The sequence below is a fragment of the Onychomys torridus genome, chromosome 11 (assembly GCF_903995425.1).
Source record: "Onychomys torridus chromosome 11, mOncTor1.1, whole genome shotgun sequence".
Lineage (NCBI taxonomy): Eukaryota > Metazoa > Chordata > Mammalia > Rodentia > Cricetidae > Onychomys > Onychomys torridus.
Window position 1 is genome coordinate 64,906,297 of NC_050453.1, and position 26,738 is coordinate 64,933,034.

The 26,738-nt window shown below is 47.6% G+C and overlaps 1 protein-coding gene across 42 annotated transcripts in view; it reads left to right on the plus strand.

Annotated features, from left to right (window-relative positions):
- Positions 1-26,738, plus strand: part of Clasp1 (cytoplasmic linker associated protein 1) — a 226,928-nt gene that overhangs the window by 28,353 nt on the left and 171,837 nt on the right. For all 42 annotated transcript variants that reach the window (XM_036202616.1, XM_036202603.1, XM_036202617.1 and 39 more), the window contains exon 2: positions 1,994-2,472. In XM_036202616.1, coding sequence (XP_036058509.1) covers positions 2,278-2,472 — 195 coding nt within the window. In that variant the 5' untranslated portion in view covers positions 1,994-2,277. The remainder of the gene's footprint in view (positions 1-1,993; positions 2,473-26,738) is intronic.

The following is a 26,738-nucleotide window of genomic DNA, read 5'->3' on the forward strand; positions in this document are numbered from 1 at the left end:
TCTTCTCACGTGACCTCTGGCCTCAGGCTCTAGCTTGGAGGTTCCCCGGCTCTCCCTTAGCTTTTCAAGAGAAGAAGGTTTGTCTTGGCACAGTTTCTAGGTATGTCAGTCTGTCTGGCAGGGAGGGCGTGGTGGCTAGAGTAGGTAGTTCTGGCCGTGGCCCTGCCTTCTGGTATATCAGACAGCAGATAGGGCTGGCAAGCTACCTGTACTTTGTGACGTTTCTGGGAATATCACTTCCTGAGAGTTTCCTGAGGGTCTGCTTATGTGTTGACTAGCACTTCTGAGTCCATGGCCCACTGCTGTAGCTGATGTTGAACAATGAATCTGTGCTTTGAACTTTCAGTGAGGGTGGTAGTTGGTAGTGGGTAGTGTAGTGGGGAGAATCACAGACTTTGGGACCACATAGAGTGCCTTTTTCTTGTAGCCCAGGCTGGCCTCGAACTCACAGAGATCCACCTGCCTCTGCCTCCCAAGAGCTGGGATTAAAGGCCTCTGCCCAGTTTACGTAGAATGCTTTTATTTTACATTTACTTGTTATATTTTAAAAATAACTTACGAGGGTGGTGGTGTATGCCGTGGCACATCTGTGGAGGTCAGAGGACAACTTTGTGGAGTCAGTTTCTTTTACCTTTACATGGGTTCTAGGGATTGGATTCAGGTCACCAGGTTTGCATGGTGTCTTTACCCACTGAGCCATCTTCCTGGCCCTCATTTTAAATCCTGTGTTGTGTGTGTGTGTGTGTGTGTGTGTGTGTGTGTGTGTGTGTGTGTGTGTTACGCACACCCGTGTGTGCCTTTGTTTGCAGGCAGAGGCCAGAGGAGGCCTTTGGATGTTTTCCTCAGTCACTCTCTTTCTTACTCCTTTGAGAGGGAGCCTGTCCCTGAACTTGGAGCTCATGCGTTTTGGCTGAGCTGACTGCTAACAAGCTTCCCCATCCCCTGTCTGCTGTCCTCAGTGCTGGGCTTACAGGTGCATGTGAGACCCGTGTCCAGCTTGTTAGGTGGGTGCTGGGATCTGAACTCATGTCATCATGCCGGTGAAGCAAGCACTCTTCCCCACTGAGCCGTCTTCCAGCTCTGAGATGCTGCATCTTGAGAAAGCTGGATTTCTGTGAGTCTTCCTGGTTGAGAATGAAAGACCTAATTGATAGTAGGAGAGAAGCTGAATGAGAAACGTATTTCTCTGCCGGCTATAGTTAACTGGTTACCTCTCAAATTTGCTAGTGAAAACCATTTTATGGAGCTGAAGGGGGCCAGCTCCGTGGTAGAACACTTGCCTGGCATGCACAAGTCCCTGTGTTCCAGCAGCACTGTAAAAACCCCAAACTCAGTTTTAGCACTTTGTCCTCTTTACGCATTTACAGGCCTGAATGTGATTTTTGAGAACCTCATTTCATAACAAACTGGTAGTCCCAAGAGGAGTTGATGTCAGCCGAGAGTCCTGTGTCAACAGCCTGTCTCCTCTCTTCCCTTTGCCTCTCTCCTCCTTTGCTTGGAAAGGAGGCTGCTCCCGTGGTGAAACCGTGCAGCAGGAAGGACAGTATAGGTGCTGCCTTTGACTTTGGTTAATGTGACCAAGCCTGGGTTAGGGGCGTTCACAGGAGCCTGTCCCGTCCCAGGACTGAGTCTATTGAGAGATAGACGATAAGGCAATGAGCCTCAGTGCCCACCATGACTCTCAGAGTGGTGTGAGGGCTTTGGTGGAAGCAGAAGATTGCTTTCCTAACTTGTACGTTAACAAGCTAGGAAACTGAAAAACACCAGTTTACCAAACACAGAGCTCACTGGCTCAATCCTTTGGGCTTCGCCGTTCTGCTAACGAAAATAATAATTACGTTTTTCTGATACACTTGCCAAGTGTTCACGCCTCACACCCCACATGTGACAGAGAGTGTTTGTGCGGCATGTGTTCTTTGTCTTGGATGAACTGTTTCCTAACAGTCGCGTGCTCTGCTCTCTGGCTGATGTGTTCTCCTTTCTTCCTTTTCAGAATGGACTGCTGAATTATGAAGTATTTCAGACTCAGTCGTAGATCATCACTCCATCACTCTCTCCTTTATCGCCTACTAGTTATTTAAATTGGACTTTTAATATCCTACCAGCTGCTCTCCAGACACACATGGTGCATTGCTGCCATTCCCCGGATTGCATCTTTGAAACACACTCTCTCGGTAGTCTTCAGCGAACAAAGAGGCCACCTCCCGGTACGGCTACCGGGAGGGAGTCATCCTGACCGCCCCCTAGCCTTGGCCGGATCTGGATTTGAATCCTACCATGGAACCTCGAATGGAGTCCTGTCTGGCCCAGGTGCTGCAGAAGGATGTGGGGAAACGGCTGCAGGTTGGCCAGGAACTCATAGACTATTTCTCAGACAAGCAGAAGTCTGCCGACCTTGAGCATGACCAGACCATGTTAGATAAGCTTGTGGACGGACTCGCTACCTCTTGGGTGAACTCTAGCAATTACAAGGTAAGCCTCGCTCTAGGAAGTGCACTGGAAGGTGGTGAGGCTGTCTTGGCAGATCAAAATTGGTCCGGAAAAAAAATCATTTGGGAAGTATCAGCCTGATCCCTTGGCTTCAAACATGATACACGTGCACGTTATGGGAAGAGATGGGGAAGCTTTTATGCAGGGACGTTTACAAGCATTTGCAGCCTTGATGTTGAAGTGTCATGTTTTGCAGGGAGGTTTTGACACCTTGGTGAATGGCCTCTCACAAATAGAAGGGGTCTTCACTGATCTCTCAGGGGTCAGAATGTAAAGCATTTTAGTTTCAAATTACTATTTGGAAGTCTACTCAATACCTGGCCAGAAAGAGTTTCAGTTGTCAGGCAATGACTTTGACCCATGAGTGTCTGTAGGGAGGTGGCTATCCATAGCCCATTTAGGTTGTGAACATGGGCCACTTTACCAGTCAAGGTTGAGTTTCGTGAGTGAAGTTTGAGGCCCTGAAGTGGCCCCCTCCCGCATCCTCCCGCATCCTCCCGCACCCTCCCCCTCATCCTCTCCGGGGGTGGCATCTCTGGATCGGGTTGAATGGACGGAAGGGTAGGAAGCGTGCATGGCTGCTGTCAGTGCTGGAGACTTCGTCAGGGGGCCACAGACGCTGGCTCTCTTGTGCTGCTCTTTACTGACTCAGTTGCCTGAGCCTGGTTTGGGTTTAGGAGAAGGGGCTTACAGGATTCCCATTCCACGTACATTTGAGCCCCAGTCTCAAGCAAGAGTGGTGAGCTCTTATGTCTGTTAGCACATTACCTAGTACATAATAGTTCATTCAGCACTGGGTATACAATTCTCCCTGTCCTTGAAACTGAGTGGGAACCCTGTCACAGTCTGTTCATTGGGCAGACGTTACTGAGCGCATCTCCTATGCAGGCCACCCGGTGCTCTATGGTGAGTGTACTGGAGATGAGAGGTCAGTCGGGTTTACTTGTGAGGGCCGACAAGTTACCTTGTCTGTGTTTCTGTCATGGCTCCGCTACTCCTGTGTGCATGTTAAGAAACTGAGAAGTACTGTAGGAAATTTAGCAAGCCTAGTAGTAGCTGAGGTGGTATCCAGGGAGGAAGCGTGCTTTCTGAGCTCACAGCAGACCTCACGCACATCCCTGGCCAATTGGCCTTACTTCTTCCCTTCCCTCCCTGCAGGGCCCCTGGGCAGCGAGGGCCCCTGGGCAGCGAGGGCCCCTGGGCAGCGAGGGCCCCTGGGCAGCGAGGGCCCCTGGGCAGCGAGGGCCCCTGGGCAGCGAGGGCCCCTGGGCAGCGAGGGCCCCTGGGCAGCGAGGGCCCCTGGGCAGGGCCTTTTGATGCCTGTCCAGGATTACTTTCCTCCTCCTGCTTAACTGCAGGTCTCAGCCAAGGTGCTCCTTCCTTCCCTGAGGGAAGTCTGTGCTCACAGGAAGGAGGGAGGGTACTTGAGTTGAGTGGACTGTACTAGGGAGGGAGGTCACAGCTGGGCTAATGCTGATGTTAATTAGCAACCTGTGTCTCACCAAGCTTTGGAATGTCTCTGAGTCTCAGGCTCCCCATTTATAATGTCTGGATCATCAGATTATTTACTAATCTTTAAAGATTTATTTATGTTTATTTTATATGTATGAGTGTTGGCCTGTATGTTTTTTTGTGTACCACATGCATTCAGTGCCCGGGGAGGCTAGAAGAGGCCATCTCCCTGAACTGAATTGGAGTTACAGACGGTTGTGAGCCACCATGTGGGTGCTGGGAACCAAACGTAGCTTCTCTGCAAGAACAGTTAATACTCTTAACTACTAGGCTATCTCTCCACCCCTGAAAAGATTTTTTTGTATATGCATGTTTGTGTGTTTGTGAATGTGCGTATGCCATGGTGTTTGTGTGTAGGTTGGAGGACCTCAGGTGTTATGTTTTGCTGAATTGTTCTATTTCTAATAAAAACTCCAGAGTCAGATATTGGGGTAAAAACCTTATAGATCAAAAGGCAGAGGAGTGACCTTCCCTTTCTTATTGGAGACCCAGCCAGCGTCTCTTCTCTCCACACGCGTCAGATGGAAGAGCGTGCACACGAATTCCAAGTCCCTCCCTTCTCCTGTCTGACCTCCCTGTCTGTGTTCCTGGCTCTCCAGGGCTAATTCCGGTCAGCTAGTCGCTGGCTCCGCCCTGATTCAGAGTTAACTTTATTAACCCAGCCTCGGAGTGTCTCAGTGCGACCAAATACCTGACAGCATTCAGGTGTTGGTCCTTGCCTTTCAGTTGATCTGAGACAGGGTCTCTTCTTGCTCACTGCTGTTTTGTGTGCCAGGCTAGCTGAGCCATGAGCTTCTGGGGAGTCTTCTGAGCCCACCTCCCCTCGCCCCATAGGAGTGCTCAGATTATAGATGCTCTCCCACATCCAGCTTTTAGTGGTTCTGGGGATCCGAACTCAGCACCTCACCTACTGAGCCACCTTCCCAGCCAGATAATAGTTTTTTATGAGCACTGAAGGAGAGAGTGGGTCTCGGTTGTTTCTTGCCACTGCATACTAAGCTCCTTCGTGGTGGCTCTTGTCTAGTGGGGGTGCTGGTCAAAACAGGTGACTGCATCACCGTTCAGGTACAGCATGTGCACACATAGAAACACATGGGCTTCTGGGCACATCTTAAGCAGCACCAACCACTTCCTGCAGAGCCTTGAAGTTGCAGTCCTTTCTCAGAGGGGCTTTGGAAAGTCACCGGAGGGGAGGTTTAAGACTGAGCACTCTGAGGAGGAGTTCTTTATCTTTGCTCCCGCATGCTCTCCTTCCCCACCCCTTCTTCTCTAGTCCTCTTTTTCTCCCATCTCTCTACTTTTTGATAGAGTCGTCTGTGTAGCCCAGGCCGGCCTGAACTCGGGTGATCTTGAACTCATGTTCCTCCTGACCCTGGTTCCCAAGTGCTGGGATGACAGCAGGTGTGTGCTCCCATGCCTGACTAGGGAAGTGATTAGCAAGCAAGCAAACACAGCTTGTTGGAAGTAAAGTGACAGAGATGGGACTAGCTGCCAACTTGCTTGTGACCAGGTTCATTCGCTAACCCATTGGTTGTGCAGCTGAGTGTGTGCCATGTCACTGGGGAACACTCCGCTCTGACGTCTGCTGCTTTAGTACAGATGGTCGTGCATCCGGGGCTGTTCTGTGCTTTTAACCCTGAGGACAGAGCACGCCCTCCTTTCTTTCATAGTGACAGTTCTCTGAGTGCAGAGACAGCCCTGCTCCCAGCTGGAGCCCAGAGCCTGGACCTGGTAGGGGCTCAGCAAATACTGGATGCAGGGTGGGCTTGAAATGTAGACTGCTCAGCAGGTGTGGCTGCTGGCTTGTTGATATCTGACACTAACCTTTCAGGCTCCTCCTCCTTCATTTTTCTTAATCTTTGTCCAGGGTGCTGAGAATCTGAGGGACATTTTATTAGACTTTAATTTTAAAATAGTAGGAGTAGATTAGCTTTCCAAACAGAGCTTTGAAGCCACACTCATAGATTCTATTAAGTTAAGGACTAAAGAGATAATAGTAGGAGAAAGGTGAAGTAATTTTTTGCCTTCTAAAGTGACAGTACTCATATGTTATTTCTATTTCTTAAGTGTGTGGGAGGGTCGTGTGTAGAGGTCAAAGGCCAGACTTAGATGTCATGCCTTTTTTTTTGAAGTTAAGATAGGATTTTCCACCTGGCTTGAAACTTACCTAGTATCTAGGCTGGCTGTGGCTAGCCATTGAACTCCAGATCCTCCAGTGTGCGCCTCCTCAGCATTGGGATTATGTGGGGCCTGGGGATTGAACTCAGGTCCTGTGCCTGTGGGGCCAAGAGTTCTCCCAGTCCTTATTTTCTTAACTGGAAAGGTAAATGAATGCCATGGAGACAGGGTCCCACTGTGCAGTTCATGCTGGCCTAGAACTCTTGTCCTTTTGCCTGAGCCTCCCGAGTGCTGGCATTGACAGCTGTGACCCATGATGCCCGGCTAAGGAGGTTTGACTGGGGCTTGAATAAATTTGCTTTAGATAGTTTCCTGACTCTGCAGACCAGTTGCCATTGACTATTAACCATTCACTTCAAACTATGAATCAGCCATCTTACTTCTTACTTAGTTATGGAGCACCCCTGCTACCTAAAATTTAAAACAAAATCTTATTAGTGTGTGTGTGTGTGTGTGTGTGTGTGTGTGTGTGTGTGTGTGTATGCCACAGTGGGTGTGTGTAAGTCAGAGAATATTTTTGTGGATTTGGTTCTCTCCTTCCACCTGGGACTCGAACTCAGATTGTCAGGCTTGTTGGTTTTTCCTCAGGTCCCTGGTATCTGTGCTGTTTGACATGAACCAGAGTCTCCTGCTGTGGTTGTTCTAATGAGAAAGGTCTCCCGTGGTCTTGGGCATTTGAGTGCTTGGTCCCTAGTTGCTGGCACTGTTTGGGGGCGGATCAGGAGGTGCAGCCTTGCTGGAGGAAGTGTAGTACTGGGGGGCATTGAGAGTAAAAAGTCCTGCCTACTTCCAGGCTGCTCTGTTTCATGTTTGCATTTAAAGATGTAAGCTATCTGCTGCCATGCCTGTCTCCTGCCATGCCTTCTTTCTGGAACCCTCTGCCCAAATACACTCTTCTAAGTTGCCTAGGCCGTGTGTTTTATCAGAGCAACAGGAAAATAGCTCACACACTGAAGGAAGAGGGGACTTCAGTTAAGGACTTTTCTCTATCAGACTGGCCTATGGGCATGTCTGTGGGACATTTTTTGATCAGTGGTTGATGTGGGAGGGCCCAGCCCACTGTGGATGATGCCACCCCTGGGCAGGCAGTTCCTGGCTATTTAAGACAACAGGCTGAGCAAGCCCGGGAAAGCAAGCCAGAGAACTCTACTCCTCCATGGTTGCTGCTTCTGTTCCTGCCTCCAGGCTTCTGCCTTGACTTCCCTCCTCAAAGAGCTGTGATCTGAAAGTAGAAATAAGCCCAACAGACCCTTGCCTCCCAGATTGCTTTTGTTTAGGATTTATTTTTATTGTGTCTATGTTCATGTGAGTGCCTGAGTTCAAGGGTCCCCTGGAGCTGGAGTCACAGGCAGAGTGAGCCACCTGACGTGGGTCCTCTGGAAGAGCAGGAAGTGCTCTTGACCACTGAGCCACCTCTCCAGTCCCTTTTGGTCAGTGCTTTATCACAACAACAGGAAAGCATCTTAATTTTATAATGAGGTAATCCTGTTGGTGGTTATGGAGTGAATCTCAAGTATGGGTCCTTCTTATTACTGGTCCAGCCTTCCTTAAGATCCTAAGGGGCAGACAGCTAAGTATTTTAGGGATTGTGGAACACATGGTTTTCCAGCAAATAGGTAATTTGGGTCACAAAAGATCATACATGAATGAACAGGCTTGGCCATGTCCCAGCAAAACTTGATTCACAGAAACTTTGGCCCTGTGCTCAGTAACATTGAATGCCTTGATATGACTCAGGTGAACACTTTTTCTTCAGCATGGGAACCATTTATGATTCATCAGGGTGAATAGTCGGGATTTCAGTTTGCATGTAATTTGAGAATGGGGGCATTAGTTTAGATCAGAGCAGTTTATTTTTAATCCTTTATTTCAGGAACACTTGCCTGTTTTAACTCTCTCCTCAGACTCATTGATTGAATTGTTAGCCTGTCACGGTCATGTACAGTGAACTGGCTTTGGGCTTTCTTGACTGGGTGATGTCATCTTGAGGAGGCTAGAGAGCTCAGTCAGTAAAGTCTCACCCTGTGAAGCTTGGGGACTTGGGTTCAGATCCCTGGCACCACAGAAAACTGGATGCAGTGTCATAGATTTGTTGCCCCATGTATACACCTGTATAAACACACACACACACACACACACACACACACACACACACACACACACCACATTTATTTAGTTGTTCTAAGTGTCTTGTCTTCAGGAATGTCCTCAGTAAGAACAAGTCCTCTTAACCAACATCTCTTTAGCCCAACATGTCAAGTCATTTAAGGGTTTAATAATTGGTTATTTAAACACTGGTACAGGGCTGTCAAAATAGCTCACTTGTGCACAGGCCCAGTGACCTGAGTTCAACTGCTAGATCCCACAAGGTGGAAGGAGAGAGCTGACTCTAGAGTTGTCTTCTGACCTTCACACGTGCACTGTGGCACACCCGTGCCTATGCCTGCCCCTCCCTGCCTCTCATATACACATACAATACACACACACACACACACTGTGTAATTGAATGTTTATATACTCATACATCCAGAGCACACCACGGGGGTTCTGTTTAGTCTGGAATAACTTGTGGAGTGTTTCACTTTGTTATAGTGATCATGGGAGACTGGAGGTCCTTCTCACCCATGAGTTTCTCCTCAGATCACCCATATATCAGAAATAAAGTGAAACCCTCACATTTTGAACATGGCTGTTCTCAGTGATCTGCTCTTCCCTTTTCTTTTCTTTTCTTTCTTTTTTTTTTTTTTTTAGAGACAGGGTCTCACTATATAACCCTTACTGGCCTGGAACTCTCTATGTAGACTAGGCTGGCCTAAAACTCACAGAGATTCTGCTGCCTTTACCTCCTGAGTGCTGGGATTAAAGGCGTGCACAACCATTCCCAGCCCGTAGTATTTCCTTTCTGGTTCCTTTGATGGAAGTCTGAAGGAGAGGAAGGATGCTGGGGTACATTCCTTCACATATTTGGAGTCATCATGTTCCAACTTACCATCGTGTTCAAAAGAAGAATGATGGCCCCCGAGGGGCTGGTGGGTCGTGCAGCCTGAGGCAGCTGAGAGGGATGTAGGCTGTGCAGCTGACCTTGCCCCCTTACTCGGCCCGCAGTGAAGTCGCGTAGCCTGTCATCCTCACCAGTGCCTGTCCTTTGAGCTCTGTGGACACCAGCATCCAGGAGGGCAGTTTCTGTGAATACAGCCTGACGACCTTTCTCCCAGCATCCTAGACAGCACAGTAGCTTCTGTGAACACACCATCACGGGCTCTTCTCAGAAGTTTTCATAGCCACAAAGCCCGAAAAACCTAGTGTTTGCCCTTGGAACTGCCAGGGAACTTCATAGGCTTTCTTTACCAGCTACCTAGGATATGCTTCACTGCAGAAGGAAGTTGATTGTTGTTGCGACCTCAGAGAATATTCAAGGGGATATTAAATAGTGCGGTTTACCTTCTTAAAACCTTCCAAATTCTGTGTCCCAGAACACACTTGGATTCAAGTTCTGGATAAGCAGTTGTGGACCTACGTACAATACCGTGGACTAATAATGGCAGCCTGTGGCTAGGACACATTCACTGTGCCAGACGATGTTGAAGGGAGCTACTTTTTACTATATGAGACACTTATGTTATTTCCATTTTGTAGATGAGAAAATCGATGCCTGGAGAAGTCAGTTGACTTGTTTGGGGTGATGACCTAGTAATTAAAGTTTCTGGGATTTGAACAAAGTCTTAGTGCAACACTCAAGGTTAAGCTTTGGCCATTTGGCAGATGTTATGCTGTGGAATCTCACTGTACAGAGACGATGGGGTGGGTCTCTGTCTTCACACTGTATGGCTGGTGTCCAAGCAGGGTAGGTTTGTTTAATTCAGTAACTATGAACTTTGCCTCTGTCCATGGTTGTCTCAAGGCCTGTGCCACACTGCTGGGAATTTGAATTTGGAGCTTCCTAATTCCTTCTAGATTAGCCTACCTTACTTCCCTGTCCTAAAGGCTGATATAGTCTGATTGGAGGAGTGGCTAGGACGCACAGGAGGGCAGGGACACACTACACAATGTGAGATCCCGAACAGTCCATTGTAAATTATCCCATGGGAATGTGTATGAATGCTTTAAGTGGAAAGACGAGAAAAGGTTAATGGCGTATTCTCAGTTGGAAAGACCCAATGGAAAAGTGGATTGAAAATGGTCACGAAGTGACTGCTCCTGGCAGCACCGATCTACCCCCAAGAGGATGATGGGCATCGAAGACACTCCATATGGAGTTTGTCATCTTGGCAAAACTGGCCTATTGGGCAAAGAACTACCCTTGCCTTGACTGCTGACAGTAAGCATGCTGTCCAATCTGGACAAGCAGGACACAAGGAAAAGCGACTGCTAAACCTTGCCAAGCCAGTGTGAGACAGTCTTTCAAATTTTCCTGCTTCTGAAAATGGTCTGTCAGATCTTCTAGTCCTTAAAGTAGGATGCCCCAACATTGCAGAGAAACATTGAGTGATTGTCCAGGCAGCCTGCTGTTTCTGTTATTTCTTGCTTGCACTTCCTGCTTACTCAGATATTATCATTTTCTTTCTCAGGTCTTTTGAAGAGTAGATAGTTACAGTTACAATCCTCTCCTGTCTTAGCTAAGAACATATTGGGTACAAGATTTAGATTCTTCAGGACAGGACAGCTATTGGAGTTCTCTCTGTAACTTACCAGTTACCTATGGTCTGGACATTGAGTATGTGTCTCTTGCTTGATGTTGTTCTTGTTGGTTGTAGTTCTTTTTTTGTTTATGTTAGTACCTTTTCTTTCTTCTAGACAACACTTGATAATTCTTCTTATTGCATATAGCTTTGTGTTAGGATTAGAACCCTTTTATTTAGACAGAAAAAGGGAAGTGTTGTAGGAATTCGTTCTGTTCAGCCAATGGCTTTGGGGTAGAAAGCCCTAGGGCGTGGTCTTGCCTGTGTATGTAACGGATTAAGAGCAGAGGAATAGGGGTCTGCAGTCTCTCGGGTGGTTGGAGTAGAGGCAAGCCTTTTGGTTGGTCCCCATCACCCTTGGGCAGAACCACAGGACAGCAGCAGCTGGCTCAACAGGACCAGCATCATCGTCCTCCTTGTTCTGTATTAGGGAGTCTGTTGCCATTGCACCCCTTAATAAATTATTTAATAGACAAAAAAGAAAAAGAAAATGGACGTGAAGAATGGGAAGTTAAGTTGCTAGCAGCCTTTTCTGGTCCCTCTTTGGGCAGTACTGTCTGTGGCCTGTGGAATGGTTAGTCTTGTCCAAGCCACTTCTCAGAGCTCAGTGGACACGTGCATTTAAGGGCAGGAGTGGGGTGTGTGGGTAGATAGGGAGGTGCCTCTCTCTTGCCTATCTCCCAGCCTTGGCTCCTTTCATGAGGCTCCTGTTTCCCTCCTGTGTCCTTGAGAGGAGAGCCAGAAAAGATTACTGCTTTCAGATTAAGTGGTTTCTGATTCTTTTCTGGCTGGCTGCTTGCTTCCGCCAAGTGGTGCATCCTTTAGGAGGCCAGGGAAGAGGCTCTTCCCTGCATTGTTGGCATAAGGGCGCTGGAAGTTAATTTCTTTGGTGCAATTAAAAAAGATGCCTCTCCTATAAGTAGGAAAGCTACAAGGAACAGTGCTAAGCAAAAATAGACAACCTCAGGGCATATCATTTCAAAAAATGTGTGTGGATTGTCAAGTGAAAAATGGCCTTTTTGATGTATGTAGTGTGTATGGTGTGTGTGTATGGGCGTGCGCGCGCCAATGACAAGCTGTACTAGAAATAATCAGCTATGAGTGTGAGCCATTTGGTTCTCCCTGGCTTTGTCATTTCGACCTCTGTGCTGTAATGGGTCCAGTGCTGCCTTCTACAGAGACTTCTTTGGCCAAGTGCTGCTGCAGTGCTGTGCAGTGCTGTGCAGTGCTGTGCAGTGCTGTGCAGTGCTGTGCAGGTGGCACGTGAGCGACGGAAGAAATCAGTGGAGATTTGTAATTCTGTATGTAATGACAAGTCAGCTTTCGTGGGGTTGGTACCGCATGCCTCCCTGTAGCTCTGTATGTAATGACAAGTCAGCTTTCGTGGGGTTGGTACCGCATGCCTTCCTGTAGCCCTGCCATTAGCCCGTGTCCTGGGGCAGGAGACTCAGACTTTTCATAAGGTGAAGCCCTGAGTGGTTCAGTGTTGATAATATAGTCCCTGAGCGGAGCAGCAGCTGGCTCAGGAGTCCATCAGAGGCCCCTGGAGTCAATGAATCCATTGAATGAGGACACTGGTTTTTGCAAGATTTTGCTTGTTCTTTTTATTTTTAAAACAACTGTTACACTTTGCCTTGTTCCCAAAAGTGAAAATGTAAATAAGGCTACAGAAAGGAGTGCCAAAAGCAAACTAAGAGAAACATCTGGGGTGCGCAGTGCAGCCAGCAGGGAGGCTTTGGAGGCCCGAAGGCTGTGTTACCAGTAACCAACGCTTATGAAGTACCCTGACGGCCAGGCTCCTCCTCAAGTGCCTCCACTGCGTGTGCCGTGATCTTCAGGGAAGCGTCTGTGGTGAGCCTGTGATTATTCAGTCTCCTTCCCAGGAGACCTCCTAAGAGAAGTTTGGAAGAAACTTTGCTGAGATTATGTGACTAGGCATGCCAAGGGCAGGTTGGTGTTTTTAAAATATTATCTCCTATTCTTTAGCAGTTTCATACAATGTATGCTCTGTATATTGATCCTGAATCTTGAGCATATCAGTTCCAGTGTCCCCTCACCCCACCAACACATCTCCCTCCCGCTTCCATCTCTCCCTCACTTTTTGGAGTAGCCCCAGTCTGGTTAGTGCTGTTGCTGGATGTTGACTGAGCTAGTGCAGGTGAACGTGGCACAGGGTCAAGTCCTGTCTACAACCCAGTATTTCATACCACACTTTTCCATCCTCCGGCCCTTCATTCTCTCTGTGATGTCCCGAGCCGTATGAGGGTGGGGCTTGACGTCGTGTCCCACTCAGGGCTCAGCACTCAGGGCTCCGACCAGCCATGGCCTCTGTAGCAAACGCTCCCCAGTGTGGAAAGCAGCTTCTCGGGCCAAGGTTGGAGGCAGCAGTTTGACAACATGGATAACAATGACGCAGTCTTACCTTAGGGGCATGACTTCCTGGGCTTTTGACTGTGTTTGCAGTACCAGGCATGAATTCCCTCCTGTGGACCGGGCCTCAAATCCAACAGGAAGCAAGGGGGGGCAGGGGGAGGGGAAGGGGGGGCGGGGGGAGGGGGGAGGGACGATGATGACGACGACGACGACATGGACGGACGGACGGACGGACGGGACCGTCTTTCTGCACATGGCAGGGAGTCAGTCTGGATACCCTTGACCTGGAGCCTGCCTCGGAAGCAATGTGCGACATTTGGTGGTTTTCAGCAGTTTTAGTAGTTGCACTTATGGGAGCAGGAAGGAGAGGTCACAGTCAGTGATTGTTTCAACAGATAGAGAGAAGCAACTCTTTTTGTAGCTATGTGGTGTGTGCACACATGTGCCCATGTGTTTGTGAATGCATGTTCTCGTGTGAGGGTACATGTCTGAGTTTACAGTGTAATAAAATGAGTTTAGGAATTATTAAGAATCTCAGGCTTCAGGATGCAGTTTATTTATTATTGACAGTGAATAGCCTACATGATAAATTTGATTTTTGATTCATAGAAGATATTCTTAATAAATCCTCATGAAATAATTCTGATGAACATTTAGAAATTTAGATATGAAGATATTTTTTATGTTTAAAATTTTTGTTATGTAATATCAAATCATAACCTGTTTTCTTTTAATTTTACTTATTGTTGTATATGTGCATGATTCCATGTGGTGGCCATATGTCATGGTTTTCATGTAAAGGTAACAGAGCACACTGTAGAGTCAGTTTTCTCTTCCGTCTTTATTGTGGGTTCTGTGGATGAAATTCAGGTCACTGGCCTTTGCTCACTGAACGGCCCACTCATTTGTTTACTTGTTTATTTGTCGTTTGAGACAGTCTCTCATGAAGCTTGCCATTGTAACTACATTGTCTGGCCAGCCAGCCCCTGGGAGCTACCTGTCCTGGGACTCTAGACGCTTGCTGCCATGGCTTGCTCTTCTGTGGGTGCCAGGGACCCAAGCTCAGGTCCGCATGCTGGTGCGGCAAGCTCTTAGCCCACTGAGCCATCTCCCCAGCCCTGAAAGCCGCTGATGGTCTCATGTGTGGAGTCGCTGTTTTATTATTTATAGCCGTAGAGGGAGGATGGAGAGGGTGTTTCCTGGGTCTTCTGGGGGCTGACAGACCGGAGGTACAGCCAAGTGCTCCATGGTTGGCTCAGCATGCCTCTGTGTTCGTGCTTCATTTCCTCTGTGTCTTTCATTATTTAAGCCTCCAACTGCATCATCAAGTGACTTTCTCCGTTTTCCAACTCGTTTTGACTCCAGGACTTCTCTTTGGTGGGGATTGTACTGTCTTGTTTAAGGCTGGTGCCGTTCCCTTTGCATATTAAAAATGTGAAGTATGAATTATATATTGAACTCTATAAAGGACTCTGGACAGGTGCGATGGCCCAGTGGGTCAAAGCTCTTGCTGCTCAAGCCTGAGGACCTGAGTTTGGGTCCTAGAACCCATGGTGGACAGCTGTCCTCTGGCGTCCACACGTGCTGTGGTGCTGTGGCACCTGCAGCCACCACACACACACTAAGATAGTTTAACTGGAAACAAGAGTTGTACAGTACTTGAACGTTTCTGCTGAGCTCTCCCCACATAGCTGGTATAGAAACCTTTCCTGGGTATCTGATAAACGAGGAATGTAAGCTGAGCCAAGTGAAGTCAGGCCTTGGTGGGAAGGGGAGATGTGAGAAGGAGAGCTAGGCAGCTGGGCCTGAGGACTCATTTCTGGCCCTCATCTGGATCTGCCTCTACCCTGTTCTCAAAGACCCAGTTCACTGTTCTACTTTGCCTCGGGGCCCTGATCTGATCTCTTGGGGCTGGATCTTTGCCGATCTGAGATCTTTTAGATGGAAGCAGCCGATAGCCTAGTCACATCGCTTTGAGAAAAAGTGGGAGTGGTGTGCTGGGGCTGACCGAGCACTGCCAACCTCGTCCCCAGGTGCGGCCTGCAGCCGGCTGCTCAGGGCCCTGTTCTTTTCACGGAAAATATAGGCTCTTCTTGTAAAGTGAACTTGGAGGAATGAGATCCAGGGCTCCAGAGCTACGGTGGATGTGGAAGCTCATGACATGCTCTGAGGGCAACTGTCAACAGGGGGACTTCAGAAAAAAAAGTCCATTGGTCTTTACACACAGGAATGTCTGGTGTGACATATGCCAAACTCTCAATGGAGTCAGGACAGTAAGGTGGTTCATGCAGTGTTGAAGGCTTTTTTTGGGGGGGGGGTGGAGTCTCACTACATAGTTCAAGAAGGACTAGTATTTTGGGGTCTTCTACCTCTTCCGCCTTCAAATTACAGGCATATGACATACATGCCATATAAATTTTGCCTCTTAGAATTTAAAAATGTTTTAAAGCTTTTACTTAACAGCTTTAGCCCCCTCAACACTGTTAGTTCGTTAGACAGGCTGCTTTGGGTTGGGCGTTGTCTCCTCGATGTTCAGCTCTGTTATCTGCTGACAGGGTGAGTGCAGGCTAGGTAGCGTGGGAAAAAGTGCATCTCAGATATTGATCCCTGTTTAAAGGGGAAATGCAGTTTCTTTCTTTGGCTATTTCCCAGAGTAGATGCCTCCTATTTGGGGTAGGGAGTGCATACCTGGAAATGGGGAAACCAATGGGGAGGGGAGAGCTGCTGTACTGAGGCTCTGGGGAGGGGGTGACGCTCTAAGTCTTACCTAGGCAATAGCTGCTTCATCTGCCCAGCCTCTGAGATCGCGACCTACCTCCGCTGGCTCCAGCTTTGTATTCTGTCACTTGCTGGCAGGTGCCCCAAAGCTGCAGAGACATTTAGAAAGGACGCTCTGCATCAGGCTTTCACTCATCGGCACCTGGCTGGCGATTTGTCTTCCGCTGTTTTCTGTGAAAGTCACCCCAGTGTTGTGAAGTGGTCAATTTATAATGGAGAAGCTAGGAGCCTAGAAATCTGGAGTTAGACTATGCTGTGTGACACACTTTTCCTGAGGAGACACAACACACCACATCTCACCCCAGAGAGGGAGCCCATGACCAACCTAAGTATGGATACCACCAAAGTCTACCTTGGTGAACCAATGAGTTTTTTAGATTTATTTATTTATTATGTATACAGAAGACTTGTAGGTGGTTGGAGTGAGGGAGAGGCTTTGGTTGCCATGTGTGAAGCAGTTTAATTACATACAGGATTGATTGTCCCACCGGTTTTTACTTCACAGGGACTGTCTTGGTCCCTTCCTGCTACTGTAGCAAAGTAATCGCAGACTGGCAATTTGCAATTATGAAATGTTTTCCTGACAGCTCTGGAGACCAGAGTCCAAGATCGGGTTACTGCAGGCGCTGTGTGTGGAGGGCCTTGGGCTGTGCTTCCAAGCTGAAGCCTATGGCTTTTTCCTGGAGGGGTGACAGAACCCTGCAGAAGGGCAAGAAGGGCCTAGCCAGGTCTTCCCCAACCCTTTAAAAAGTCACTCACACCGTCTGGAGAGCTCAGCCCTCATGACTCAGTTACCCGACAGGCCTCACCTCTGGTGTTGTCAGGTTCCAGCGTGAACAAACATGAAGTCATGGCAGTGAGTCCAGAGAGACCACAGAAGAGCAAGCCTGGAAAGGACGGGGCGAGAGTGGCTGGCCTTGGTGGTTGTCTGGGTCCCTGTGAAGAAAGGGAGGTAGCTTGCTTGAGTAAAGCCAAGATGCGAATTAGAAGTCTTTACTTTGATGATGATGCCGAATAAATGGTGAGGAGATTGGAGAGAAGGACTCCTGCATGTGAGCGTCCTAAAGTCGCCGTGTGGCAGGGTGGATGTGGGCCACTCCAGTCGTCTTCATCCCCAGAGGTCAGTTAGGACTGAGGTTCTTCCGGGTTAAGTAACGTTCTCCAGGGCAGGAGTGTTTGAATGCCAGTGGGTCTGTTGTCCATTCTGCAACCGACCGGTGTATCCCTGCTTGGTGATCGCTTCGTGTAGGGAGGAGGAAACGAAAACACGTCTTGAATCTCCTGTTGGGTTAATCGTAATGAGTAGGAATTTATATTTTCAGGGGGAGGAATTATTTATTTTTATTTTATTATTATTATTTTTTTAAATAAAAGTTCAGCAGATGTATTAGAAGAACAACACCCTCCCACCCCCATGTGTGGTGTGTGAGTGTGGGTGTGTATGAGTACAAGTGTGTGTGTGAGTGCATGCCTGCACCTGTAGGGGCAGAGGTTGACGTCAGCTGTCTTCCTCAATGCCCTCCACCTTGTCTTTTGAGGCTGGCCCTCTCACTGAACCTGGAGCTCGCTGACTCAGACGGATCCCCTCCCATCTCAGCCTCTGAGCACTGGGCTTTCAGGCCTGCATGACTGCCTCCAGCTTTTACATGAGTGCTGGAGATCTGAATGCAGGTTATACAGGAAATGCTTTATTGACCACACCATCTTACCCTAGTGACTAGCTTTGGCTTGCTGACCACCTGTGAATAGGAAAAACATCCTTTAAAGTACAAGGACTTTTCCATGGGTTAGCACTCTGTTCTCACAGTTACCTTAGGACTAAGTTCTGGAGGAGAACATATGTTTATCTTCTACCTAAGAAGAAAGAGCCTGTGGGAGGGAGTGAGTGAATGCTGGACTGGATCTCCTCATAGCGCCTACTGTCTCTCACTCTGCAGTCAGTCCTGTGAAGAGAGTGTAAATTGGAAATTCAAGGTCATCTGTCTGACAGCCATTAGTAAAGGAACGCTCAAGTGAACAAGGTGAATCACCTTGCCTCACGATTTTTGGTGTTAGAGGTCAGGAGAGGGATCAGATTGTAAGCTAAGACCGGAGAGAAGGCTTTTTGACTGATTGAGGGCACGGCCTTTCATTTATTTCTAAGTGGTCAGAGAATTGATGGTTCATTGTTCGTTCCTAATGACGCGGACGGTGTTTTCCTCAGACCGGAATGCAGCTTTTGACAATAAGTGTGCATCGCAGTAGCTTGAAAATAACAGAGTCCAAATGCGTGTTTTCCATGCATGTAGTGTGTCTGCAGTTGTGAAAGAAGTGTGTGAATAAAAGTTAAAAAAAAAAGTACTTGAAACTGATACATATTTTTGGATCCCCAGTAGTGAGTGTCTCCGCCGAATTAAAAGTCCAGGTTTAATGAGCCAAGCACTCTTGGGTGACTCTCAAGCCCCCCAGAAGTGAGGCAGGGGAGGGAGGAGGAAAAATCATGTGACAAGTCTAGGGACTGAGCTTAAATACCCCCCCCCCCCCCCCCCCCCCCCCCGCCCCGTAGGCAGCTGGGGGTGGGGGTGGGGGTGGGGAGGGGAGGAGCTGTCACTTTTTGGGCTTCCTGAGAGCCGGGTTTAGAGTAGGGGGAGTGGGATGGAAGCCGAGCTCCCAACTGAACAGAAACAGAAAGATGGCTTTCAGATTGCACCAAGGCTTGGTTGAACGAATCCAGTTCCTCAGCATCACGTCTCCACTGCCTCCCCCCCCCCCAACAGATTTCATCTGGGTGCTGTTAACATTGAACTTAAATATCTGTAGGAATTCTGCATTTAGTGCATGAACTGTTTTGATGAGTTTTGCCAGCGAAATGAGCAAACGCTGGTGTGAATTTATCTATTTTAATTACTCATTTACTGCATTTTAACGCTTAGCTTAACTTAGTGTGTGTATGTGTGTGTGTGTGTGTGTGTGTGTGTGTGAGTGAGATGATTGCTGTAGTTTTTTTTTTTTTTTTTTGTTTCCACTTCAGAATTTTGAGATAGAAGATGGTAAAATATGCTGTGGCCAAATGTTCAGAGTTGATTAGCAATGCAGAAGAGCAAGCCAAATCTGAGTGTTGGTTTGGATTTTACTGTACAGTGGAGGGAGTAATTCCAGAGAAGCATTCGTACTCATTTTCCTCAGTACACAATGGGCCATGCGGCAGACAAGCTGGTTCTTCTTATGGATCCTGTGACTTAGGAGTTGAATGCACTACATCTTCCTACCCTGCTTCGTGACAAAGTAACCTGAGGACGGATTACAGTCGTACTGGGGAGGTGAAAGCGAGTGGTTGTTAATAGGATAAGTTTCTTTTTCTTTCTTTCTTTTGTCCTTCCTTCCTTCCTTCCTTCCTTCCTTCCTTCCTTCCTTCCTTCCTTCCTTTCTTTCTTTCTTTCTTTCTTTAGCTGAGGATCAAACCCAGGGTCTTGCTCTCTGCCACTGAGCTAATAAGTTTCTGATAAGTTTCTTTTTTAAATGCTCAAGTATTCTAGAGTTGGCAAGCGGCGGCTACACAACCTATGCATGTCATCTAGATTCCTGTGATGTGATGTGGGTGGATCTTATAGCTTGTGAAGAATATCACTGCTTTGTTTTGTTCTTATAAAGGGAATATTTGAAGAGGTGTGGTGATTACTTTGAGGTAAAGTCTCTCAATGTACGAGGCTGGGCTGGAACTCACTCTGTAGACCAGGTGGGCCTCAAACTCACAGGGGTCCACTTGCCTCTGCCCCTCAATGCTGGGATTAAAGGCTTGTGCCACTACACTGGCTGGTGATTAGTTTTTATTGTCAGTTTGATGCAACCTAGAGTCACCAAAGTTGAGGAATTGCTTGGGTTTGGTTGGCCTGCAGGCATGCCTGCGGGATATTGTCTTCATTGTTAATTGATGTCCCAGGGCCTTACCTATCATGAGTGGCGCCATTCCCTAGGCAGGGAACTATACGAGGCAGGAGAAAGCCAGAAGAAAACAAGCAAACAATGCAAGAACATGCTTGTTTCTTCTATTCTCATTCTGACTGGATGTGATGTTGAAGTTTCTGCCTTGGTTTCCCCTTAATGATGGACTGCAACCTGGATATACCCTCTACCCTTTAAGTTGCTTTTGTTAGCCTTATGGGAATCTTTCTGGAACAAACACTCAGACACCAATGAGAGTGACAGATAGGAGAGGTCACTGGTGGACCGAAGTTAGGACAGCATCTGAAAGGCTTCTATCCCAGGTCCAGTTTGTACTTTTATTGCCTAAATCCACAGGTGGGGTCGGCAAGCAAGCAAGATTTTACAGATGTGTGTGTGGCAGTCAGCAGGTTGTTAGGGGCAATGGCCCAGTGTTCTGGCTATTTCTCCCGGTCATTCTATTAATTTATTCCAGTCTAACAACTTAGCTATTGTTCTAGGGAGCAAGTGAAGTTATGCTTGGCAAGAAGGCAATACAGGCAGTGTTTTAAGTAAATCACTAAATAAATAAATGAATCAGCCAGGCCCAGTAGTGTATGCCTTTAATTCCAACACTTGGGAGGCAGAGGCGGGTGGATCTCTGAGTTTGGGGCCAGCCTGGTCTACAGAGTGAGTTCCAGGACAGCTAAGGCTACACAGAGATACCCTGTTCCAATAAAAGAAAATCTGTATCTAATCATGAGTTTTTCTACCTTCTCAACTTGGTTGGTGTGTTGTCACAGCAACAGAAAAGGAGCTGGACAGGTGGCTAACGCTCTGTAAATGGAAGAAAGCCGAGTGCATGAGAAAAAGCGTCATTGGGGTCTACCAGCTCCTTAGTCATAAGAGATCACAGAGAAGTCTAGTCCTTTGAGAATGCTGAATTTCATGGGCATTTGACAAAGCAAATGTATTCGTTCTCTGAAAGAGAGTAGAATAGAGTATATGTAATCAGATTCCCTTTAGATCGTCTGCATAACAGAATGTACACAATTATTTTAAGGGAGTTTATTAGATTGGCTTATATGACTCAAGGCTGAATAATCCCACAATGCTTGTCTGTGGGCTAGAGAGCTGGGGAAACAATAGCTATGTGGTCTTAAAAGCTGGGTACCTCAGAATAAGAGGACCAGTGATACAGCCTCAGTCCAGTGCCAAAGGCCTGGATGCTCCCTAAAGGGTTTTGGGTACAAGTCTGTGTTCAGAGGAATCTGGCGTTTCCAAGGCATGACATCAGCAAAAATGTCCCCACTCAAGAAGGCTCAGCACGTGTGTGCCATGTGCTTCTCTTCTTCTTCCATCTGTGACCAAGACTTTGGGGTGCTGTCCACATCAAGGTTTTCTTTTTCAGATAGCTGATTCATACGCCAGGCATCTCGAAACTCCCTCAGACAGTACGTGTGCTTTACTGCTTTCCCAACATCTGTCACACCAAGACTCACCATCACTGGAAAAGGCCGTATAGTGCATCATTCTCGCATCTGGAATATCCTTGGGAAGTTATAATCTAAGGGCATTGGTAAACTGTATCTTCACAAGTCAGTTTGCAGGGCTGGAGAGGTGGCTTCGCAGGTAAGGACAGGTGGTCCTTGGTCATCAAGCCCGCCTTGCCTACCTGCTGGAATCATGTGCGTTTTCTTTCCTTTGCCCTTTTCCTTTGTGGTCTCTGAGGTTCAGAATCAGACACATTTCTGTGCTTTGCTGTCTGAGCAGTTGGCTCCAAAGCATCCCCTCAAAAAATCTTAAAAACAAAATGAAAACCCCAAGCCGTTCAGGGATGGAGATGGCTCAGTGGTTAAAAGCACTTGCTACTTTTGTACCCTTGTCCCGTGGCTCACAGTCACCCATAACTCCAGCTTCAGGAGCTCGGCAGCCTCGTCGGGACTCCATGGCTACTGGACGTACACGCTACACGTAAGTGAATGTAAACTGCATTGTGGTGAGAAAAGGCCTTTACGCAGGGCAGTGGAGACGGCTCAGTGGGTAAGAGGTCCTGCTCTGCAAGCATGAGGACCTGAGTTAGAACCCCAGCCATGTGGACGGCCGCATGTACTCCTAACCCCAGTATTGGGAGGGTGGAGACAGATGAGTCCCAAGAGCCTGGCAGTTAGTTAGCCTAGTTGAATGGGGAGCTTCCAGCTCAGTGAGAAGGAAACCCTGTCTGATGATAATATGGTGACGTGTGAGAGAGGAAGACACCTGATGTCCTGCTCTGGCCTCTGCATGTGCATGTGTAGGTGCATCCTCACCTATACACTCAGGTGTAACACACACACGCACACATACACACACACACACTCTTTTAAATCAACATATGAAACGATATGTTTCTCATGTGCAATGTATTCAAACATGTGCTGTGTAGACTGGCTAATTGAGCAATGATAGGCACATTACCTCACATAGCTTTTCTTCTGTTTTGGTAGTGAAACAATGGATCTTCGCAATTTTTTTTTGCTTTTTTTATTTTTTGAGATTATAATTACATCATTTTCCCTTCCCTTTCTTCCCTCCAAACTCCCCCATATACCGCTCCTTGTTCTCTTTCAAATTCACGACCACTCTTTTCATGAATTGCTGTACCCTGCATGTGTGCATACACATATGTATATATGCATATATTCCGGAGTCCAGCTGGCTCAGTCTGTGTAATTATCTGGATGTATGTCTCAGACTGACCATTTGGTGCTGGATGACCAGTTGGTTGCCTGTAGTTCTTTGTGTAAGGTTGAGTCCTCCTGGACTTCCTCCCGTCCATCCCAGCATTATTATTAGCATATTGTTGTTGTCGTCCTTGGTCTGCTCATGTTCAGGCAGTCGTGCTGGTGGACTTTATGGTATGGCTTCTGACATTCCCAGGAGACACGCTCTCCCAGCAGATTCCTGGTCCTTTGGCTCTTCACGTGTTTCCAGCAGGAGTGCTTTGGGTGCTGTGGGGCTGGGCTTCACAAGTCTGCGTTTTGATTGGTTGTGGTTTTCTGTCTCTGTCTGTTGCAAAAAGAAGCCCTTGATGAGGGCTGAGGACTGCACTTCAATGTGGGTATAAGGGCAAATGTTTAGAGTGGAGTTGGGGATTATGCTGGCTTAGCAAAGTGTTGGTTGTCGGTTCTCCTCCAGACCCATGACTTCACTAGCATGGAGTGGTTGGTGAGGTTTCCAATATCAGCCCGATTTTCTTAGCAGTTTTTAGAAGTACAGATCATCGCTCTGATTGTCCCCATGTTAATTTTTGGCTTTTTTAAACAGGAGCTCTCTGTACCCAGGCTGTCCTGGAACTTGGTCTGTAGACCAGGCTGGTGCCAGACTGAGAAATCTGCCGGCCTCTGCCTCCTGAGCTGGGACTAGAGGTGTGCGCCACCACGCCCGGTTGCTGTTGTATGACTTGACCTTATTCCCTCACGGTGATTGAATATCTGAGGAGAAGCAACATTGGGGAAGAAGTGTCTCTGTGTGGCTCACAGCGTGAGGGGTCCAGGCCGTTGTGTGGGGGCGTGGCGGCCGGCAGCTCCACAGTGGTGGGTGGTACTGTGTGGCAGGAGCTGGCTGTGGTGTGGACTAGGAAGGAGGGGGAGAAGAGACAGACTGCAAGGAGGACCGGGCCATAGCACTTAGGACCTGTCTCCCAGAAACCTACTTCCTCTAGCCAGGCTCCCCTCCTAAAGGTTCCACAACCCTCCACACAGCTCTGCCAGGTAGGGTCCAAGTGTTGGACACTTAGGGAGACATTTTACACCCAAATCATAACAGCTTCTTTCTATTAAAATTTTTTAAAAAGATTTATTTATTTCGTGTGTATGAGTTTTTGCATGCATGTATGTGCACCACATGTGTGCCTGGTGCTGTTGGAGGTCAGAAGAGGGCATTGGATCCCCTGGAATTGTGGTTATGGATGGTTGTGAACTGCATGTAGATGTTGGGGATCAAGCCCAGGTCCTTTGCAAGAGCGGTAAGCCCCCTCAACCTCTGAGCCATCCCATCCCCTCTACTGAAATTTTGTGTCCTTTCTTCCTACCCGCCTGCAACCAACCGTCCTTCTTGTCGGCATCCCCCTCACTGCTGGTGACCCCCATTCTGCCCTGTGAAATCTTCCTTAGTGTTTGTTGGTCTGCTCTGTGCCCGCAGTGACAGTGATTCATAGGACACAGACGCACAGGGCTTTTGTATTTTTGTATTTGTCTGCTGAGTCTCTGTTCCTTTGATTTGAGGTTAGAATAGATTCATCTGTAGTTCTAAGAATGTAAACTATCATATGTAGCTGTAGGTTATAATACAGAGGGATCCTTTGTAGAAAGGGTTACACGTAACAGGAGAGAATGAATATATAGGTGAAGAAAAGTATGATTGCTTTCGTTTCAATTCTAGTGACTGTAGACGCTACCGTGATGCTTTGGGCCAGAGAGTGCAGTAACATCAGCTAACAGAATTCTGAAAGAACGGAGAACTGATGGTTCAGCTTACATTCCTGGTATCCCAAGGGTACTTTAAGTTGTCTTTAAGTTCCCTGAAGGCTGGGTGGGTCACCTTAACTCCCTGTCACTTTGTTTGCACAGTTCGTTAGCTCTGTTTCCATGAGCTCTGCGGGAAAGGTTGGAGATTCAGCTCAGTGCTGGAGTGCCTGCCAAGCCAGTGATAGGCTCTAGGTTCTGTCCCAAGATGTTGGGTGGCGGGAGGGGCACCAAACCATGAGCACTGCAGAGTGATTGCAGTCCAGTCCTGGCTTAGAGGACAGCTTGCAGATGTTGGTTCATTCTTTCCATTACGTGGGTCATCAGGCTTGGAAACAAGTTCCATTGTCTGCTGAGCCATCTTGCCGTCCCTGGCCCTTTTCATTTTCTAATGGGTAGGAAGGAGATGGTGGGTGAAGTGAAAGAGGTTTGGAGCTACAGCGCTTCCAGACCTCCTTTGATCACGTTCAGCCTGGGGCATGGCTGACCACTCAGTAAAATTCTAGGGTTAATTTCTTATGTCGCACATGTTCTTTCCCCCAATGTACACCACCAAGTTAGTAATATGCTCTTTTTCCTAAAGAATCTGTATTTCTCACTGGCTTTAGGAGTCTATCCCTATTTGCAGATAACAGAAGACAGAAAGAAGGTGAGAGTCCGCCCTTCAAGCCTCTGCCTTTTTGTCCAGCCTGTCTCTGAAACAGTGCTCAGATGCCGGTCTTCTTGCCTGGCTTGTTAAAGAGTTTTCCAGCTAGTCCTCTCCAGCCAAGTGAGCTCTCTGCTACACTTGACTATGCATTCCCCTGGATTTGCAGGGGCCTCGAGTGCTCTGCTGTCTAGAGCCCGAAGCCCAAACACCCGCGCATGCGGACTCAGAGCCCTCTCAGGGGTTCTCCCACACATGCCACTCCTTGCTCCATGCCGCTGCATTCCTTCCGTGCTGGACAGGCTGAGTAGATAGATACCTTTCCCAGCAGTGGTTCATTGGCTGTGTGGACTGCCTCTCCTTAGCTCTCTCGAACCCCTTCTTGTGGCTAACGGTGTAGCTTGTGTGCTCTGGCTCCTGAGAAGTCTAGGCTGCTGCCTGGTGGAAGGAACCGACTTAGTAGCTGTGCTTCGTCCCCTTAGCCACAGTGCACGTTGGCAGACCATGCTTGTCTTACATTATGGCCCTTTGCATATTTGTTTCAACTATATTGTCCCTGACTTGGCAGATGAAGACGTCCTTTTTGTTTGTCCTTGGGTTTCTGAATGTCTTTCTTGCCTAGAAGGACCCAGTGTTTCTGTAACTGCTTATTAAATTTGGTTATATTTGACTGGATATTAAAATGTCTCTTGCTTGCTTTTATTTGAGGTGGTTATTTCTCTCTCTCTCTTTCTTTTTTTTTTTTTGGAGCTGAGGATCGAACCCCAGGCCTTGCGCTTGCTAGGCAAGCACTTTACCACTGAGCTAAATCCCCAACCCCTCTCTTTCTTTCTTTAATTTGCTTTGTTCTAGAAAAACAAAAACAAAGCAAGGGGATGATGGCACACACCTTTAGTCCCAGTACTCGGGAGGCAGGGGCAGGCGAATCTCTATGAGTTCAAGGTCAGCCTGGTCTACAGAGTGAGTTTCTGGACATCCAGGACTGCAAAGAGAAACCCTGTCTCAAAAAACAAACAAAAGAAAGAAAATAACAACAGCCCTTACCCCAGACCAGAATGCCCTTCTAAGTTAAAAACCCTGCCTTTGAATGTGCCTTGAAATGGTGCAGTGGTGTGAACAGGCCTGCTGTAACAGGGGTTGGTAGAAATGGTGCTTGGCTGACTTTTCATCTTTCTTGATGATGAACTTGGATGAGGGTCTGACCGTGAGCATCATCCTAGCTAACAAATCTGGAAGATGGGTACTGGTTGGCTGATAACTACCTTGACGCCTGTACTAGTTTGCTTTGCATTCCTGTGATAAAGACCTTGACCAAAAGTAACTTGGGAGGAGAGGGTTTATTTAATTTGAATATCCCAAGTCACAGTCCATTGAGACAGGCCAAGGCAGGAACTCAGGCAGCCGCTGAAGCAGAAGCCATGGAGGAATGCTTTTTCCTGGCTTGCTCATTTGCTTTCTTATACACCCCAGGACTGTCCACCCAGGGCCTCCTACATCATTTAACCAAGAAAATACCCTATAGGCTTGCCTACAGGCCGCTCTGATGGGGGCATTTTCTGAGTTGAGATTTCTCCTTCTTGAATGACCCCACCATATGTCAAATTGACAAAAAACTAACCAGAGCAACACCGTCCTAAGCATTGTTAGCAATTGAAGATAAATTGATAGTTAATTATT